This window comes from Tyto alba, unplaced genomic scaffold (assembly GCF_018691265.1).
Source record: "Tyto alba isolate M040663 unplaced genomic scaffold, T.alba_DEE_v4.0 Super-Scaffold_18, whole genome shotgun sequence".
Lineage (NCBI taxonomy): Eukaryota > Metazoa > Chordata > Aves > Strigiformes > Tytonidae > Tyto > Tyto alba.
The window spans coordinates 14,070,492-14,088,677 of record NW_024881280.1 but is presented as its reverse complement, the minus strand read 5'-3'; the positions used below and the strand labels follow the sequence as shown (position 1 = coordinate 14,088,677).

At 36.5% G+C, this 18,186-nt stretch overlaps 2 protein-coding genes across 8 annotated transcripts in view; one reads left to right on the top strand and one right to left on the bottom strand.

Moving 5' to 3' along the window:
• CHRM5 (cholinergic receptor muscarinic 5) overlaps positions 1–18,186 on the top strand; it is a 50,616-nt gene that overhangs the window by 18,484 nt on the left and 13,946 nt on the right. The gene's annotated exons all lie outside the window — the stretch shown is intronic.
• The window catches only part of AVEN (apoptosis and caspase activation inhibitor), a 128,130-nt gene that overhangs the window by 103,660 nt on the left and 6,284 nt on the right, over positions 1–18,186 (bottom strand). For all 7 annotated transcript variants that reach the window (XM_042791216.1, XM_042791217.1, XM_042791218.1 and 4 more), the window contains exon 2: positions 403–580. In XM_042791216.1, coding sequence (XP_042647150.1) covers positions 403–580 — 178 coding nt within the window. The remainder of the gene's footprint in view (positions 1–402; positions 581–18,186) is intronic.

Sequence of the window (18,186 nt, the reverse complement as noted above, 5' to 3'; positions counted from 1 at the left end):
ACAAAACCAGGATCTAGTACATCCTGTGCCTCCACCTCCTCTTTCTATTATCTCTTTTAAAGAGGGGGAAACAACCAATCTTTATTTTCGAGGAGAGTAACACTTGCTATTCATGCACACGTCTGTACAGTGCAGATTACAAATCTTTGTCAAAACAAACAACAGCAAGCAGTTGTTTGATTACTCTGCTGTGTTTAGTCATACTACCAACCTTTTTTATTTTCTGGAAAATGGGCGGCTCCCATGGAGACTTTGAACACTCCTAAATACATCAGTGGCAGACTTAGAGGCAGATAGGAATGGTATTCTAGGGTCCTGTTTCATCAAGGACAACAGCCAGAAAAGTAGTAATGTTTCAAAATGCAAAACTAAAAAACTGTGTATAGAGTAGAAAATGCTTACCTGCTGAGCTAAGCAAAACACTGAAGTCTGCTCCTCTCTGTGATTCCCCATGGTTACTCTGTCCTTCTTTTTCTGTATCGTCATAGCGGCTCCAGTTAGAAAAAATCTTTCTTCTTGTATACTTTTTCAGTTCTTCCCTCTCTTCATCCTTTCGTGATTCAGTATCATCCTCTTCTACCTGTGACATTTAAATGGACAGTTAAGTCATTGTAACTCAATAGCATTTTGTTCTGTATTTAAACAGTCATTCATACAAACAACTCCAACACAGAGTTAAAACCCAGGAAGACAAATCAGCCTGGGTCCTGGTCAAAATTTTAGATCAGGTGCTACCATCTTCCTGAACTATATCTAATTCATCAATAGTATAAATAAAAGCACCTAGCAAAGCTTCAGTTCTTACAGGGGTCAAGCAGTGATACTGATTCAAGTTCCACTGGTTTCCCTCCTGTTCTGGAAGCCCATAAAGAACAGCTTCCTTCCTGAAACAAAGCAATGTGTAGGGAGCAGAACTGAGAATTTAATCATAGTATCTCTGTCCAAGTGTTGCAGTGACACAGATGATAATTGAAAGAACTGATGTTTGTAGAGCAGAATAGGAAAAAGATAACATAACAAATACTGCAGAAAAACATCCGGAAAGGGTGATTTCTGTAAGAATTTCCGTTATAAACAACTACAGGGTCTTAACTCTAGTAATATCAATACATTACCCAAATTAATTTCCTTCAGGAAAGCCATTTTATGGATATACACATGGAAAAGTTAAATAGACTGCTGGCAGTCAATCTACTAGCCCAAACTCTTAAAAAGCTCTAGGGTCAAAAGGACAACTCACTGCAGAGTCAGCTTAAGACTCAAGCAAAATAGGTATTTGTCACAAGTACTCAACAGCCATGGAACACTCTCCCCTCCCTTGAATCCTCTATATCACAGAGCTGTCCTCTCCCAGAGCTTGGGGTTCAGCTGAATGACTATTGGTTCACCAAGAGAAAGATTGCTTCCTGGAAGAAGGAGGGCTCAACAGGCAAGAGGAGAACTGAGAGCAACCAGAACAGTTCTATACAGGATACTTTTTGCAGAGGTTTAAAGCTCTGAACAGGTGGAGTTAAGGCAGTCAAGAAAGAAGAGATACCCACTCTGTCTGCTCCCAAACATTCCTCCTGACAGCTCTGCTCTCTCCTCTCCTTTAGTCCATCCTTTCACAAACTCCACTGTGCTGCTGCCATAAGATTGAATTTCATTGTCCCAACATTAAGTACATTCTTTATGACCAGGGCAGTGAAATACAAGTTTATCTACACTTCTGTAGAGCTTAAAGCCATCTCCATTCAGAACAAAACAACTTAAAGAGCAAGCTACCTTTTGGTAAGTCATTATATATCCACAAGCTAAAACACCCTTACAGCTCACCATCAGACACTGGCTTTAAGGAGGACCTTGGCTTTAATGGTTTAAACCAAATGTAACCCTGAAGTAAATGTGAGGAGTAATTATTTATATTTAAAAAAAAAAAAAACCTGTAAGTGAAGAGTTGCAGCATCTTGTGCAGAAAGATTACTAAAATCTCCAGTAGTTACTGTGTTTCTAAGGCTACATTAGGGTTTTTTTAAGTACATACTGTGGACTTATATACTGGTACATTGAACAACCTATTAAAAAAAACTGCACAAAGCCATTGTCAGGAACAAACCACCATCACTTCATTAACTTGTTTTATAATCAATGAGTTACTTTCATAGGTCAAGAAAGGACATAGAGCAATGTAACATATGTTTTAGCTTGATTTTAGAAATCCATCGTGAAAAAGGCTTAACTGCTGCACAGAAAATTTTGTAGTTACATTTTGGCTCAGCTAGACAAGGACAAACTGTTTGAGATTTTCATGTTCCTTTAGTGTCCAATTATGCAACAGAAAAACCTCTATCAATGCCAAATAAATCCCTCTTGCATACCAAATACTATATTTATATGCAAGTACATCATCATAAAAAGAAGATTGACAGAGACAAAAAAAGCAGAACGTAGCAGTTTGTTGACAGTGCAGCACTACTACTCCTTAGTTCTGAAAAGATATTAAAAATTATCGGAAGTAGCAGTGAAGACTTTCACAACCTTTACACAAATGTCCACTGAAAGGAAAAGAATCTTCAAGCACAGTTGTGAGAGTTTAGATTCTCCCATGTTTGATGTCTTAAAAATGACTGCCCAGCATATCATATAAGTAGCAAAATTGGAACTAGAATAAAAACTTCCCATGAAAAATAATCCACCAATCCTCATAAACAAGCTTCTTTCAGCACTGTTTGAGAGATGTGGTAAGGAATAGCATGAAGGAATGGTAAATCATCAAAGATATTAAAAACAGATTAAAAGTTGTCACAATTATACCAATATACTCCCAGTTGTCAAACAGCTGATATGAAGGAAAATATTCTGTGCAAATTTTAGGTAAATTATCTTTGCTTTCTATTCATCAGATAAATACACTAAAATGGTTGATGTGGACAAACAGTTGTCTGCATGAGCAAGGGGATAGTGTCACAACTCTGTATTACTGGGGACTAATCCAGTGCTACAGCTTCCACAGAAAGGCCAAATCCACTTATATCAAGAGAAGAGTCAACTTATTTCTCTTCTGTTCTCCTATAAATTGAATGATTTGCTATAATCCAACAAACCTTGTGAAAATCTGTGCCCAAAATAACTTGGAGTTGATAGTACTCACAGGTGAAAGCAAGAATAGCGCTACATAGATAGATCTTGTTTTTAAGAAAAGATTAGAATCACCTTAGGCAACTATGGAATTATATATAATTACTTACTATAAACCTGTTTAAAGGATTCACTCCTTTCAGCTGTCAACATAAACAAAACAGAAGTATCACTTTATTTTAAGAAGCTTTCAGTAAACTAACATAGATTCAAATGTTTTCTCTTAAACTGGACTAAATTCTTTTTCACATTCCGTTGTTAGCTATGTTATACAGCACAGCTCAAGGAAATTTAACTTCTTAGAAGTATAATCGTTAACCTGAGCTTTAAGAAATAAACCACAAATTCTCAGGAGTGTTAATAGCAATTGTGCAGCCTGACATCACAAGTACTGTCCTCAGGTTTACTTTAAAATGAGTAAGTTTTGAATACATTTCCAATAAATAACCAGTGGAAAAATTTACATGATGCACTGCCATGCTACAAGATAAAACTGCAAATAATCACATTTGAATATTTAACATTCAAACAACTTAGAGATGCGTCTTCACCATTAAAATTATCAAATACATAAAGAAAGCCTCTGATCGGTGAAGCTTCAGAAAATAATTTGCTTCTACCATCTCGCAAGACAGCTACCATCTAAAGTAGCAACCTCAGAAACACATAAACATAAATCTTCATTACTTTCCTCTTAGCCACCTATCCAGCTAGACTATATGCTGCTACCATTGTCATTATACCTTACTGAAAATGAGTCTTAATCAGTACAGAGCAAACATCTGTCCTATGCGTAATGAAATAAAATAACTTCCCTCCTGCCCCAACCTCAAATAACAAATGACATGAGCTGAAACAAATTCTAAAAGCCAACTCAAATATAACCTTTAAAACAGTATTACTCAGGTAAGGAGAAAAACTCATGCCTTTAAACAGTATTGAACTACATCTACACATTATTTCTCAGTGCTAAAGTGCACTTTGATACCACAGGTGGTATAGTATCTGCTGTGCCTCTGCTTCAGACAGTATTACATGCCTTACCATTTGCACATTTCACTGAAATTTTGAAAGTCAGGAAAGCATGCAAAAGCCCAGTTGAACAAAACCAGGAAACCTTCAGACTGTTTTGTATATATATCAGAACAAAAAACATACCCAGTGTTCTGCCTAAACACTAAGTTAATCAAAGTTGTTCACACAACAGAGTAAGAGCTAAGCTCCCTTGCAGAGGAGCTTGCAAGACCTGGGATCTTCCACAAAGCAATTTATTTTCATCCTTTATCAGAGACTATGACTCTGCTTTCCTTCTGAAGGAAAGCAAAACGCATAGCACACATGACCCCAATCTACAGTCTCTACCACAACAAAAGGATATTTTAGTACACCCTCTTTCATACACTAATTCTGCATACAGGGTGGGGGACAGTATGGTATTGAGAAAAAATATTAAAGTAGGCTTTCTGAATTTTCTGACAGACAAGAACCTGTTGATGCACACTGTTCAGAAACAAAGGTGTCAAAACAAAGTAAACATTGTTCTGAACAGACAATTTCCCTCAGGTCATCCTGCACTTGCACCTCCCTGGAACCCAGAGTGGTTTCAACTAAACCAAGGCTGAATACACAGTGGAAAAAGCGCAACAGTGACCTTTTAGATCCTGCTTCAATTACTCAACTGCTCTTCACTGTAGGTGCAGTCAACCCTAGCATGTTAAGTACATGCATGCAAACACTCAATAAGAACTGTTGAACTCACAGCCCTTTAAAAAAAAACCTAAAAGTGCATTACAGTCAGAGCTTTCATTAAGACTTTCTAAAAGTGTTATCTACTACCCCTAAGAAGCCACAGGAGTTAAGGCTTATACCCCTCTTCCTGTTAAGGTCTATTAACTCTGTAAGAAAAATTTAAAACACATAATCTTTGTCAGTACTCAGAATATTCTACAGGGTTTGGGAAGAACATAGAAACATGTGTTCAGCTTGCCTTTCTTTGGCAAACTGCCCTTCCCCATTATGTATGTATCATGTATTATCAGGTTTCCATTCTTGCTTGTTCCGTAGTATTTCTCCCAATTCTCTTCCCAAGAATGTCACTTTACAGAACATAGGAAAACATAGTTTGAGCTTTTTTGTTGATTTGTTGGAAAAAGTATATTTTTCTCCTTCACCTTCTTCCAAAATTTATGGAATAACCTTTTCATTTTATCTTTAGAAACTGTTTATAATTATATTGATCAAGTACTACTTTTCCCCTTTGTTACTGTATCTCTTTGTGTTACTGTTTTGAATGTTACATCTGTCAAAAACATATACATTTCCTTAATCTTTTCTATTCTTAGGGATGCTTACCTACAATACTCCAGACATCTTATATATCCACACACTTAGCCACAGTTAGCCACTGCCAGGCATGGACGGTTGCACATTCATGGACAGTGATAACCATTGTCTAGTCCCTACATTTGCTGTTTTCCCAACCAGCAACAGCACACACAAATTCCTTGAGTAAACTTCTGTCTTGATTCCCTCTTCCCTTCTTGGAAACTGCTGTAAGGCTCTAAGTGTGATGACATTCAAGCGTATCTGTCTCAATCCCAGCTTTTCTTCTCATCATGGGAAAAAGCTAGCAAGACGAAATGAAAATATCCTATGGGTTGAATTTGACCTAGACCATCAGTTGCATCATGAATGGGCATGTATCTCTCCCTCATCTCTATTTAAAATTGTAAGGTGTATGTGCAGAGACAATCTCTCCTCTCCTCCTCATCCCAATCTGCACAGCATCTGTTATAGTCAAATTCTCACACATGTAACTTGCAAATCATAGGCTCAAAAAAACATATATAATTAAGCAACAAAGCAGTTCGTGATCTCTACACTTCAAATTGTTTCACAGAATAGAAGTGTACACAAAGGCTTGTTTGAGTGACAATAAGTAACTTGGATTATATTAACTACAGAGTGGTTCCTCTAGGCAGACATAAATGGAAATGTGAAAGACTTGCAATTATACCTTAATGACTTAAATTGCTCTTAGAAAGACATATCTGCTTTTAATTTCATGGTTCAGAGTTATTGCTGGTGTAATCAAACAGGAGCAATGAGATTACACCTGGAATTATTTTAGCACAATAGGAATACAACACAACTTTTTGTAACAGTGCTCATTAAATGCACTTTTTTTACCTTAAATCCAGAAAGGTACAGGTAAATCCCCTGACAGCTTAATTTCCTCTATCACAGTGATTGATAGGCTTATACCTTATGATAGTTATATATAGTATAATAATCTTCAAAAAAGTTCTTCTGATTTTCCACATTTACCTAATTAGAACCCCTAGATATGTCCCTCTTCTCTGCCTTGTTAGTAATTAGAGATTTATTCACATTAAATCTAAACTTTGCAAAGGAATACATTCTCTGGCTTATTGCAGTGGAAATTTAATGGGATCTCTAAAATATGAACTGTATAGTATATTAAAGAAAAACACATTTCTTAGATCAATGCTAGTATTTTACAAAAGACAAAGGACTAGTGCAATTTTAATCAATACTGATGCAAGTTTGTAGGTAAGGACAACTTGATTCTACAGAACAGTATCTTTATGAAGTTACCTAAACAGATGGCTGAAATTCAATGACAGACATGAAATGCAATTCACAATCATATAGTCAAATAGGAATTTAGTTTTAAAAATAAAAATAAATACCAATAGTGAATTAGCAAGGTAAACATGTCTGTCAGTGTATTATATACATACTCGACTATCTGGGAAAATCCCATGAAGCATGCCAAAACATTGTTCTGTCTACTTAGGAATATTAAGGATAAATTTCTGTACAGAGAAAAAAAGTGAGAACAATATAAAACTGACAGTATGAAATAAGAGTGGAATACAATCCCCGGAGCAAATCCTATTTAGTATTCTTAATGCAGATATTAGAAAATAAATGAAAGAAAACCTTATTTTTCAGGGGAATTTACAAATCTTAAGATTTTCATAATGCAGTGATACCATACCACAGAAAATAATATTTTGTACTAACACTCAGCAACACCTGCTAAAAACTCTGAGCTGTTAGCTATCTATACTGAATTGTTTGGAATAGACATCATATTCACAATTCTGGCCAGAATAACCATGAAAAAGTAAATATAATAATTTTGTCCACCAAGATATTTTACTTCAAAGTTCCTGATTATTCTATCTTGGAGATGTAAACAACTGGAACTGATTAAAAACTTCAAGTGAAGGAGACTGTTTTCTCATTACTGTTTAACTGGAAAAAAAAATCATCCTCTAAAAATATTCTTTGCACTCAGCAAAATTCTATCATGATCAAGTGCCAGGAGGGAGGCTACAAGTTGTACTTCATCTTTCTCAGAGTTCATTATTAATATTTCCATTAGCTATAGAGATATTTTGTACGAATCTTATGCCTCACTGAATTGGAACAAGAGCTTCTATTAGGAGCTAAATCTCTCCCTTAGACTCACTGAGCCAGGGGAAAAAAAAAAAAAAAAAAAAAAGCCCCACAGGCAAACAGCTTGAATATTTTGTTAGTAACTACTGATTTAAATGGCAGACTATCTTCCCTTAAAGAATCCAGAAATTCTGATGTTCACTCTTGACTGCTATCTCAGAAACACCTCTGTAACCTGCTAGCACATGATTAGCTGCATGGTCCTTCAAATGGGCGGTTTACAGGGGCAAAATGAACCAGCCTCTACTACACACCGCTGAAGTTTTGTACTGCAGCTTCTAAAGACCCAGCTTGAAAACTGATGAGTCATGGATAAAATAAAATTAATAACCATGCAATGTACATTCACAGGAAGAAAGTCTCAAAAACTCTACGATTAGTAGACTTGGGGGCTTGGTAAAGCCTGTCAAGTAAGCATTTATTTCGGAAACTGTGTATTTCAAGACTGCTCATTTAGATTAAAACTCCAAACTGAAGGATATTTGATGGACTATGTTGTGAGAATAGTATAATTATAAATTCAGCACTCATCCTGCACTAATTGGGAAACTCAGTGGAGAATCAACAAGCTGTGTTAACTGTGGTAGTCCTTTGCCTCCCTTCCCCAAGGCTGAGCCATGCTGTGAGCAAAGAGCCTGTAGGAAGCTTGTCCAGCTGCTGTTCACAGATAAAGAGACACTTGATTTTCTAAACTTGCCAAGCCAATACATTTCCACCAACAGAAAGTCAACTCTATTTTTTCTTTAGTTCAGTGGAAATGAATATATGAAAGTTACTGGCAACTATGCAAACTCATCAAGCAATTTATACAAAACTGTCACATGGACCTGCACAAAACCTGGCAGCTCTACTGCTTTCACGTTGACAGTAACTTAAGAAAGCTGAATGTTTTTCTTACAAACATTCAGTCAAAAATATGAGTGCAAACATAGAATAGGAGACTCTGTCTTGACACAAATAACATGTTTCAAGAAAACCTTACAAAGTAAGTACATCATCTAAAAGATTACAGCATTCTCAACTAGGTTACTGGTTGTTCCTATGTATAGGCTGTATTTGCTCAAGTCAGGTGGTTTATACATTGCATACATATGGATCCACATATGTGAATGCTGTATGTCATATTATAAAACCAAATTATACTTAGTATTCTGGATAGGTTAAGGAAAATTTCTACAGAAAGTTTTTGTTCTTATCAAATCTGCCATTCCTAAATAGAAGTATCCTGAGCTGCATTAGAGATTGACTGCATTCAGAAATTGATTCAATTCTTATCTGCTAATGCCACAGTATTATATACTAATCCATGCTGAATGGGTTTGAAATAAGTCATCGTGTCCAACCACCTACTCAAAATAAGGTCACAACTGAAATGAGATCAAGCAGGTTGGAGCTTTGTCCACTCAAGGCTTGAAAACCTCCAACAGTATACCTAATTCTTAGTGTTTCCTTTTGTTGTTTTATTCTAGCACTCATAAATTGCAAAAGCAGCTGTATTAACAGCTTTAAGAATAACTTGCAAAGAACACACATAATGTGGTCTGTAACATCAAGGAATCAGTTTATCGAGGGTATATATCCACCTCAACAGTTCAATAACAGACTTTTTAAAGCATACTGCTATTTTGCTAGTCTTCATGAGCCAATGAGTAAGACATCCTCTCAATAAACATATCTGTTATGAACTGATATGTATTGAAGAGCTTTGTACTTCTGCAACCATATCAATGATGAAGTAAAAAGTATGATAAATTATGTAAAAAGCTCGCTCAAAGCAGCATCCAGCTGCAGAACAGAGAAAAATTTGAGTCTTGGTCCTAACCCACAAAGACTATTTCATAAACTTAATGTCTGCTCAGAAGAGTAAAGTTTAGATAACACCTCAGTTCTACAGACAAGTCTAATGTTTATTTAACACCCCCTACATACACACAGTTTTAGAACAAAACCAACACAAATCCACCAACTCTCTACCAAGATCAGAACTAACATGTTGAAGAAGCGTCAGGGTTCCACATACAAGGAAAAATGCAACAAAGTCTCTCAATAGATCAATTTTTTGACACAATGGAAAAAAAAAAAAAAAAAAACAAAAAACAAAAAGCAACCTTTCTAAATATTTCAGCTGTGATATATTAAGAACTAAGAGTTCTCCAAAACTTGTTACCTTTGAATAACAAGATAACTGTTTCCTACCTTTAAATTCATAAATATTTCATTATATTCAGTACCATGTTAAAAGTTCAGATTTTTTTTAAATGCACCTATTTTGTAAAAAAAAAAAAAAAAAAGCACATGAGGAGTAAGACATTATTTATCTATGGATTTCAAAACACAAAAGTAACTAGTGATATTCACCCACACTGTTATATTTTCAATTGGCACAGCATTAAAAAAGAAAAAATTCTGAAAGACAGCAAACAGAGCAGTATTTGAAATTGTACTCCTAAACTGGCAAAAAAAATTATCAGTAGTTTTCTTCTCTTTCCTACTGCTAACCTTCTGCCAGATTAAGTTCCTTGTATCACTTCACAGCAGAATCAGACAAGCCCAAATAAAGGTTAGATAGGCTGGAAGCATGCCATGAAACACGGGATCTGGGAAGCAGGTCCTTCCTTCATATCTGGCAGCAATTAGCCGCTAGATTGGCCAATTCTACTGGTAAACCATATCCTTGGCTTTAATTTCCTGCAATGCTAAACTTGTTTCTCTAAACCAAATTTTGTTTTCTCTTTCCGTTAAAGACTTTCCTTTTCTCCATTACTATTCCTGTTCCACATAATACACATGGACACATAAGGTGTTCTTTGTCAAATTCACATGTTTTTAAAATAAAAATGAAAAAAAAAAAATGCTACAAATATTTATTGTCATGGTTTAACCCCAGCCTGCAACTAAGCACCATGCAGCCACTCTTTCACTCCTCCCCCACTGAGTGGGATGGGGAGAATCAGGGGAAAAAGGTAAAACTCATGGGTTGAGATAAGAACAGTTTAATGACTAAAATAAAATATAGTAATGATAATAATTGTAATGAAAAGGAAAACAACAAAAAGAGAGAGAGAAATAAAACCCAAGAAAGACAAGTGATGCACGATGCAATTGCTCACCACCCGCTGCCCGATGCCCCAGTCCCCGAGCAGCGATCGGCCCCTCCCAGCCAACCCCCCCCAGATTCTGTACTGAGCATGATGCCCTATGGTATGGAATATCCCTGTGGCTAGTTCGGGTCAGATCTCCTGGCCATGCTCCCTCCTGGCTTCTTGTGCCCTTGCTTGCTGGCAGAGCATGGCAAACCAAAAAATCCTTGGCTTAGGCTAAGTGCTACTTAGCAACGACTAAACCATCAGTGTGTTATCAACATTATTCCCACACTGAATCCAAAATACAGCACTGTACCTGCTACTAGGAAGAAAATAATCTCTGTCCCAGCAAAACCAGGACAATTTATGTTGACTGGTAAAACTTTTGACATGAACTTTAGAACATTTGCAACTGATTTTAGTCTCTTTTTTCAGTTACTGCTTTAAGATAGTCACTGAGACACGTAATGCATCATTTTAGAGGTTTAGCAGACAAGTACTGATGTTTGGTTCACAGTAGGAAATTCTATCTTGAATTTAAATTAAAACACCCAATATCTGTCACTTTTTCAGATCAACTGTCACATAATAACAGCATATTGCAAACACAAAAAATACTCACGTAATGAAAATTAAAGCTGTAAAAAGAAACACTCTACTGATTTGAAACCCTACAAAGGTACTATGTAAGAAATTCAAAGGACAGCATTCTGCTTTCCCCCCTCCTTTCACTATGTCTGCAACACTGTCAGTAGCATAGTCCCCAAGTTTTTCATCTTTCATTACTAATATACTGATATTTCCTAATTATAATTTCATATGCTACTGAAAAACCTCATATCGCTACTACCCTTCTACCAACAAGCTGGCAGATCCAGCAATCATGAATTTTTTAAATTAAGTTGCATTATTACATTTATGGTGTAGCACAATGAAGAGTAAGACTGTAGTTACAAATAGCCTCATTTGACAATATTTGCAAAAAGGGGAGTTCAAAAAGGGATAATATTTAGGCCCAACACACAGCCACATAGTAAATCAATGAGCAATAAATGATACAAAAGATACTAAGGATAAAAAGACTGTAACATGCAAACAAAATACATAACTATAAAGTTGAATGCAAAACCACCTATAAAGGAACAAGCAAGCAGGATATATACTGAACAATAATTATTAAAGAAATAATTGGGCCACAGTAGACAAAATAACCACATATTACAGCAATGTTACATCCAAAAAATAATATCTTCAACTCCCAGGGCTTTAAACAGCATTTCTGAGACCAATGCTAAAATTAATGTCTGTCTTTAGACAGTGGAAAACCTGAAAAGACAGAGATAATACTAACTACTCACTTGAGAAACAGACACCAAAACCCTTCTTCCTTGTCTTTTCGATGATGTGAGAAATGTATGGGCTGGCCCAGTTTTTCTCCTTTCCGTTTTCATAGATGTATGTAAACCACACAGTCAACATAGTGATGCAAGGAAAAGGGAAATAAGCAAAAAAGTAATTCATCAACAATACACTTCCAAAGAGACATTGCAATCCCTGCCTCATAACGAAGGCCAGATTTGCCTCACAAGTATACCCAAGTGGTGCAAAAAAAGCAGCCACTCACACCTCCCATTATGAATTTTCCTTGTGCAAGTCAGTAGCCCTCTTCCTCGCATAAACACAGCAAAAAAAGAGGAACTAATCAACTGGAGTTCCCTCAGGCACCGTGTAACGCGCTGTCCCGTAACACACCTTGTGGGTTCTGTGGTGGGTTTGCCTCAGAGAGATAGGTTTGTATTGAATCCACACGCACGGTAACTCAAAATATAGCTGTGTGATAGATAACGTTGTCTCTATGAGCTGCTCCAAAACAAAAGGCAGCAACACACCACACTCCCAAAGCAGTACGTCCTCCAAATGTTATACTATAGTTTGAGAATGAACGATGAACATGTTTGGGGATTCTGTCTACATATCAAAATATCAACATAACACAGATAAAAAAAAGGTATAGAGACATCACATCTCCTGATTTGGGTAAGTCAGAAGCAGAATTTTATACCACCAGTGTGTGTCATGCACTTGGTCTCAAAGCAGTCACCCACTGCAGGCAACAGAAATATGAGAATTTATCAAAAACCTTTAACAACTACATCACCACTGTACACTTTTGACAGAAACATAAAACCTTCTCCCGCAAAAATAGTTCCGTTTGTCCTGAAATGACCTAAGAATAGGGGGACTGGGGAGTAAGAGGGCAGTGCCTAAACAAAGATTCTCAAAGAGATAGTGTAGATAAATACAATCCATGTTTATTCAGCCACTGCAGAACTACAGCATTTTATCCAGAAAGTGGAAATTAATTCAATTCCCTTCTCTGCACATATGTATTTCAAGTCACATCTCCCACATCCCATGAGAATACAGTGACTCTACATACTCTGAAATGGGTGGATCCATCTTGTTTTTTCAGCCTGACCTATTCTACTTTGTAGAATATTCTACTTTGTAGTAGTATTCTACTGGACACTCCCTGCAGGAGAACTCAAAAAGCTGGTGGCCTATGCTCCATGCAGATGCCAAATCACCACACACACAAGAAAAAAAGAAACAAAAAAAAATAACACTTCGCACCACTCTCTTTTATTCCTGCTCTATCTTTATGACAATATCATGTTTTCACATAAAGTACTAAGGGAGTGAAAAAAAGAAATTGAGGGAAATTCAGTTCAAAAAGTATTTAAAGTCCAATGGCAGGTCACTCGTCTGGAAAGTGAAAAAAACTTGACTGCATCTTGTATTTGAAACTGGGAAGATAACAGACTGCAGTTTGAACTTGTTCCTTTCCTCCACATTCTCCAAATCTTTTGCTTCATTACTCACTGCAGATTGAAACCTCTTCATCCTGTACTCTCTGTATCTGAAACAGGCTGTGTGTGGCCACTGACTGCCTTTTTACAAAAAAGCATCAGTGCTAATGGCTCTGTAACCTTACACACAAGCTATTTCAACATTCTTGGCAGGCACAAGAATGATTTTGCTACATATTTTGAGAAAGAGATTAAAATAATACATTGCTTCATTAAGAAACATTTTTTTCTGCATCATAAACAGCATTTTCAGTGGCTAATGAGAGACACAATAAGGCAAGAAAATAAACAATTATTATTGATAAGTGCATCAATCTGCTTTGCTGTCTCACTAAAAATAATGAAACCACTTTTCATTACACTTCCTCCTTCAGGGTTTCACATAATTTAGATAAGATTTTTTTCCTCTTCCAATTATTCAACAAAAACCAAGCACTTGTAGAAGTCACTTAATTGCAATTCTTGGCAGCCAGATTAGACAAGTCAGTATAGATATTTGCAAAACCTTTTGCTTTTATGCTTTATTTTTTTCCAGACCGCACCTAATGAAATACAAAGACAAAAAAAGGAATCTTGATATTTAATATTTTGTACATTGCACTTTAGGCTTTTTCAACAGTATTAATAGGATTAGATAGTATTTCCAAATGTTAAATCTATTCCATCATTACAGTGACACATATGACAGAGTAAAAAATTTTTCCTTCAAAAGTATTAAGGGGGATGAGGCCACACACATATATTTGTACATTCAAATCTTCTCATATTGACATATTTACCTATTAATGAATTTGTAGTGAGCCTCCAGTGATTTTTAAGCATTGACTCTCATTAACAGTTTACTTCCTTATTACTCACCTAGACATCACAGCTCTTCCAATACAAGTTCAACTTTTTATTACAAACCATTTTTTCAATTTGAGGAAAAGGGAAAAAGTTAATGCTTTTTTTTCCTTTTCCTTTAGAGTAAGGAAGGAAGAGCCCCCAGAGAGGTTCTTTCATGAAAAGAGAAAAATATCTCTGCAAAGAGTAATCCTCTTCACTAGTCTGCTCTATTGGTGACCTTTAGAGAGATCTACCAAAACTAAAGAGAAGGTTAATTAGCAGAAAGGGCATCTGAGAGAACAGGTAGCATGAAGAAAAAAGCTTTTAGTCTTTATTGTACAGGATGAGAATTTTTGAAAGAGGGATGAAATCCTAAGACTGCTTCATAAATGTTGGATACTGGAACTCATCGCTTTGGGTTAGCTAAAGATAGAAATAGCCAAGACAGACATCCTATTCTGAAACCTGTGTTTTGCATAACAGGAACGATGTTCCAGTTAAAGGGAAAAGCATCTCCTGAAGCACACAAGAGACTTGTTCTTGAAGTTTTTACACAAAACTGTTACTGCTCCAGCACTCACAAAGTATGGTTCTAGAATCTGTCTTACTAACTTCAATAGCAAAAAAATATTTATCTCCTCCTGATTTTTAAAATGTTTTATGGGTAATTCAAACAGATTAGTCATGTGACTGTGACCTGGTGTGAACTACGGTCCTCTACAATATGTAACTTGTAGATAAAGAGTGTAAACAAAGCTTCCTCCCCGAAAAGCATCATTGCAGTTGCAGAAAACCAACCCAAAATAACAGAAGAAAAAAAAAGTCTAGATCCTGTCAAGTTCTTATGTTCAAACCTATTTACTGATGAAGAAAAAAACATGACTCCTATCTAGACAGAACATCTATAAAAAGCCTAGCATTAAACAAGGATCAAATAATTCTATACAAACAGATGTGAACCTATCAAGTGCTCATGAAAAACTCCACTGTGTACTGCATCTCCATGTTTATTCTGTGACTATCAGCCTCTTGAGAGGCTCAAGAAGCAGGGATGTTGGTTCATTTTTAAATCACCTTTATGAAGTCATTTTATAACTACAGCAGGGTGGTATAGTACCATGGACGTTTTTAAAATCTGTCTTTGCATTCACTCAAAAAAAAACCCTTTGTTATTTATACATCAAATCTGAATGCAACTTACTGCAGACATTTTAAAGATCACCACTCAAACTTCAGACACCCCTTCCTCATTCTTCTCCAACCTTTTTTTTTTTTGGAGGCAGGGAGGGGAGTGGAAGGGGAGGAATCCTCTGAAATATATTTTTCCAAATAGCTTTGAACAACATGCTTCCCTAAAGCCAACATGAAATACGATATAAAGTAGTGGAGAATCATTGTCCAAGGTCCTCAACACCCTAACACCATACTTATAAAAACAAGATGCTGAAATGCTATTTTATTTTGTCATAGATCTGGAGTATAATTCTAAAAAGAGCTACTGCACAATGTGATCCTGCAGTTAACACTACTGTAAAGAAGCTCTAAAAAAAATCATTTAGAACTTGCTGAAAGTACAAGCACATCCGAATTACCAACAAGGTAAAGGAGGGCTGTACTCTAATTTTTGGGAAGCACTATGATTCCAGGATTTTATGTGCACATCACATCTTTACCTGTAACAATTTGATCCGGTTGCCAGCCCTAGGGGCATACAGAACACTTACTGCAGGAGAACTTTGCATTCATTTTGCAGTGGTGAGCTCTGGACAGTGCTCAGCTGTGAGGACAACTTCAACTATGGTTCCATCAAGAGGGAAACCACTTTGAGTCCACCAGTATTACACTCGAGTGTACCCCACAAGGCAAATCTGCACCAAAAGAAAGTCCTTGGCAGTAACTCAAACTAAGTACAAAGAGCAATGCCAAAAATACTGAAGGAATTAATTGTGCTAATGACAAAAGTTAAGTTTTGAATTTTACCTCTACAAATAAATTTTACTCTGAGACAATAACCTTTTAAAAACCTTGCTAACAATTAGGGTGAAGTGGAAGGAAAAGAAATAAGGAATATGGGATCACCTGAGCTTCTGTTGCTTCCATGGGCATGCCACATACTGTTACAAATAAACAGGAACATAATAAACCAGCAAAGTCAGCAAATCAGCATAATCTGAGTACTACAGCCTGAAACAGAACACAGAAAGTGGGGAAAGAAAAAGAAAAAAAAACAAAACACAAAACACCAACAGACCACCAAAAACCAAACTCTATTTGTCAGGCAATCAGAGAAAGCTCAAGGTCTTACAATGGGCCAGTGACAGAGCAATAGCCTGGGAAGAGCTGTGCCCCAGAATCATCACTCTGCTCTACGAGACAGAGATCCTGGCTATTACAGGGTTAAAGAGAGAGTCTGTACAGTCTGTAACTGTACAGTTATCCTCTGGGAAAAGTGAAGCAGGAATAGAAGCAGAACCTCGAGGCAAGGTTCTCACACACTTCAGCAGATTTACAGGTTTTACCAGCGGGATGTATTATTAAGTCTAACTGCAGAAGAGTTAAAGCCTTATTTAAAAAAAGAAAAAAAAAAAAGAAAGAAAAAAAAAAAAAAAGAAAAACCACATACACATAAAAATTCAGAGGAATTACATACCTGAAAGAAAACAGTGGGAAATGGACCCCCCTCTATGCCTTACCATAGAACATGGAATCACACAAGCTTGAAATCCTTTGATTATGAAAACTTGTAAGAAATATGCCTCTGTACTTGTTATAAGGCTCTAAAACACTACTGAATCAATAATCAGCAATTTTTTGTTTCTTTAAAATACAGTGAAAGCGTCTGATCGTTATAAAAGGTTGTGCAGCACCATTAGACTGGCTGGAAACCTATAACAGGGCTCCTGAAACTATCCAGTTACTTTTATGAGGAAAACTGAAGCAAGACTGTATGGAATGATTTTTCAATCAAATTTCATCACTTCTAAAAATTTGTTTATTCTTCCGCATAAACACCTGCCATCTCCCACTTGACATACACATACAAAACCTGTATGATGTTCTATGGGACCAACTGCTCATGCCAATAGCACAACAAGATTTTTAGCTCGGAATTACTAAGCATTCCCTTCCTAGAAATAACTTTCCTTCAGAGTTGCTTGGAACAAAAACCCAGTAGCAAGTCCTAATAATTCATACATATGTGTGGTTTTCATATGTTACACTGTACATTCAGAAAAGACCCTGAGATGAGGAAAAAAACATTCCCATGCCATGACATGCCCACATCCTTACTCCATCATTTAACTCAGGCACTTGAGGGGCCTGAGGACATGGCTGGGCTGGACAGCACTTTGGGGGGGACAAGAGGGGCAACCAGTGTTAAGGGGTAGGCTGCCTGCCCCACCAACTGGTCCTGGTTGCTGCTAGCATTGTATCATCACCAAAACATATCCTAAGATGATGGATGGATGGTTCTTAACTCCATAGTTTCAGTTCTTCCCTAAATTCTAAAATGCTTAGCTAAATATGATAGGAAGTTCTTGGGAGAGTTTCTTCAATATTCAAGGTATTACCATTTCACATTTCCTCTGAATAAAATCCACTCCATTTTATGGGATAATTACATCTAAATAAGGTAACGATTGAAAGTTGTCTTTCATACAATTAACAAAACACGTAGCTGAAAGTTATTTGTTTAAACTAGCAAATTTTCAGGACAACCTGTTTGAAGTTACCAAATTACTACCACAGAGACCTGAAGGAAAAAAGATGAACAAGAGCATTTAAGTAGGTGAGGACAGAAA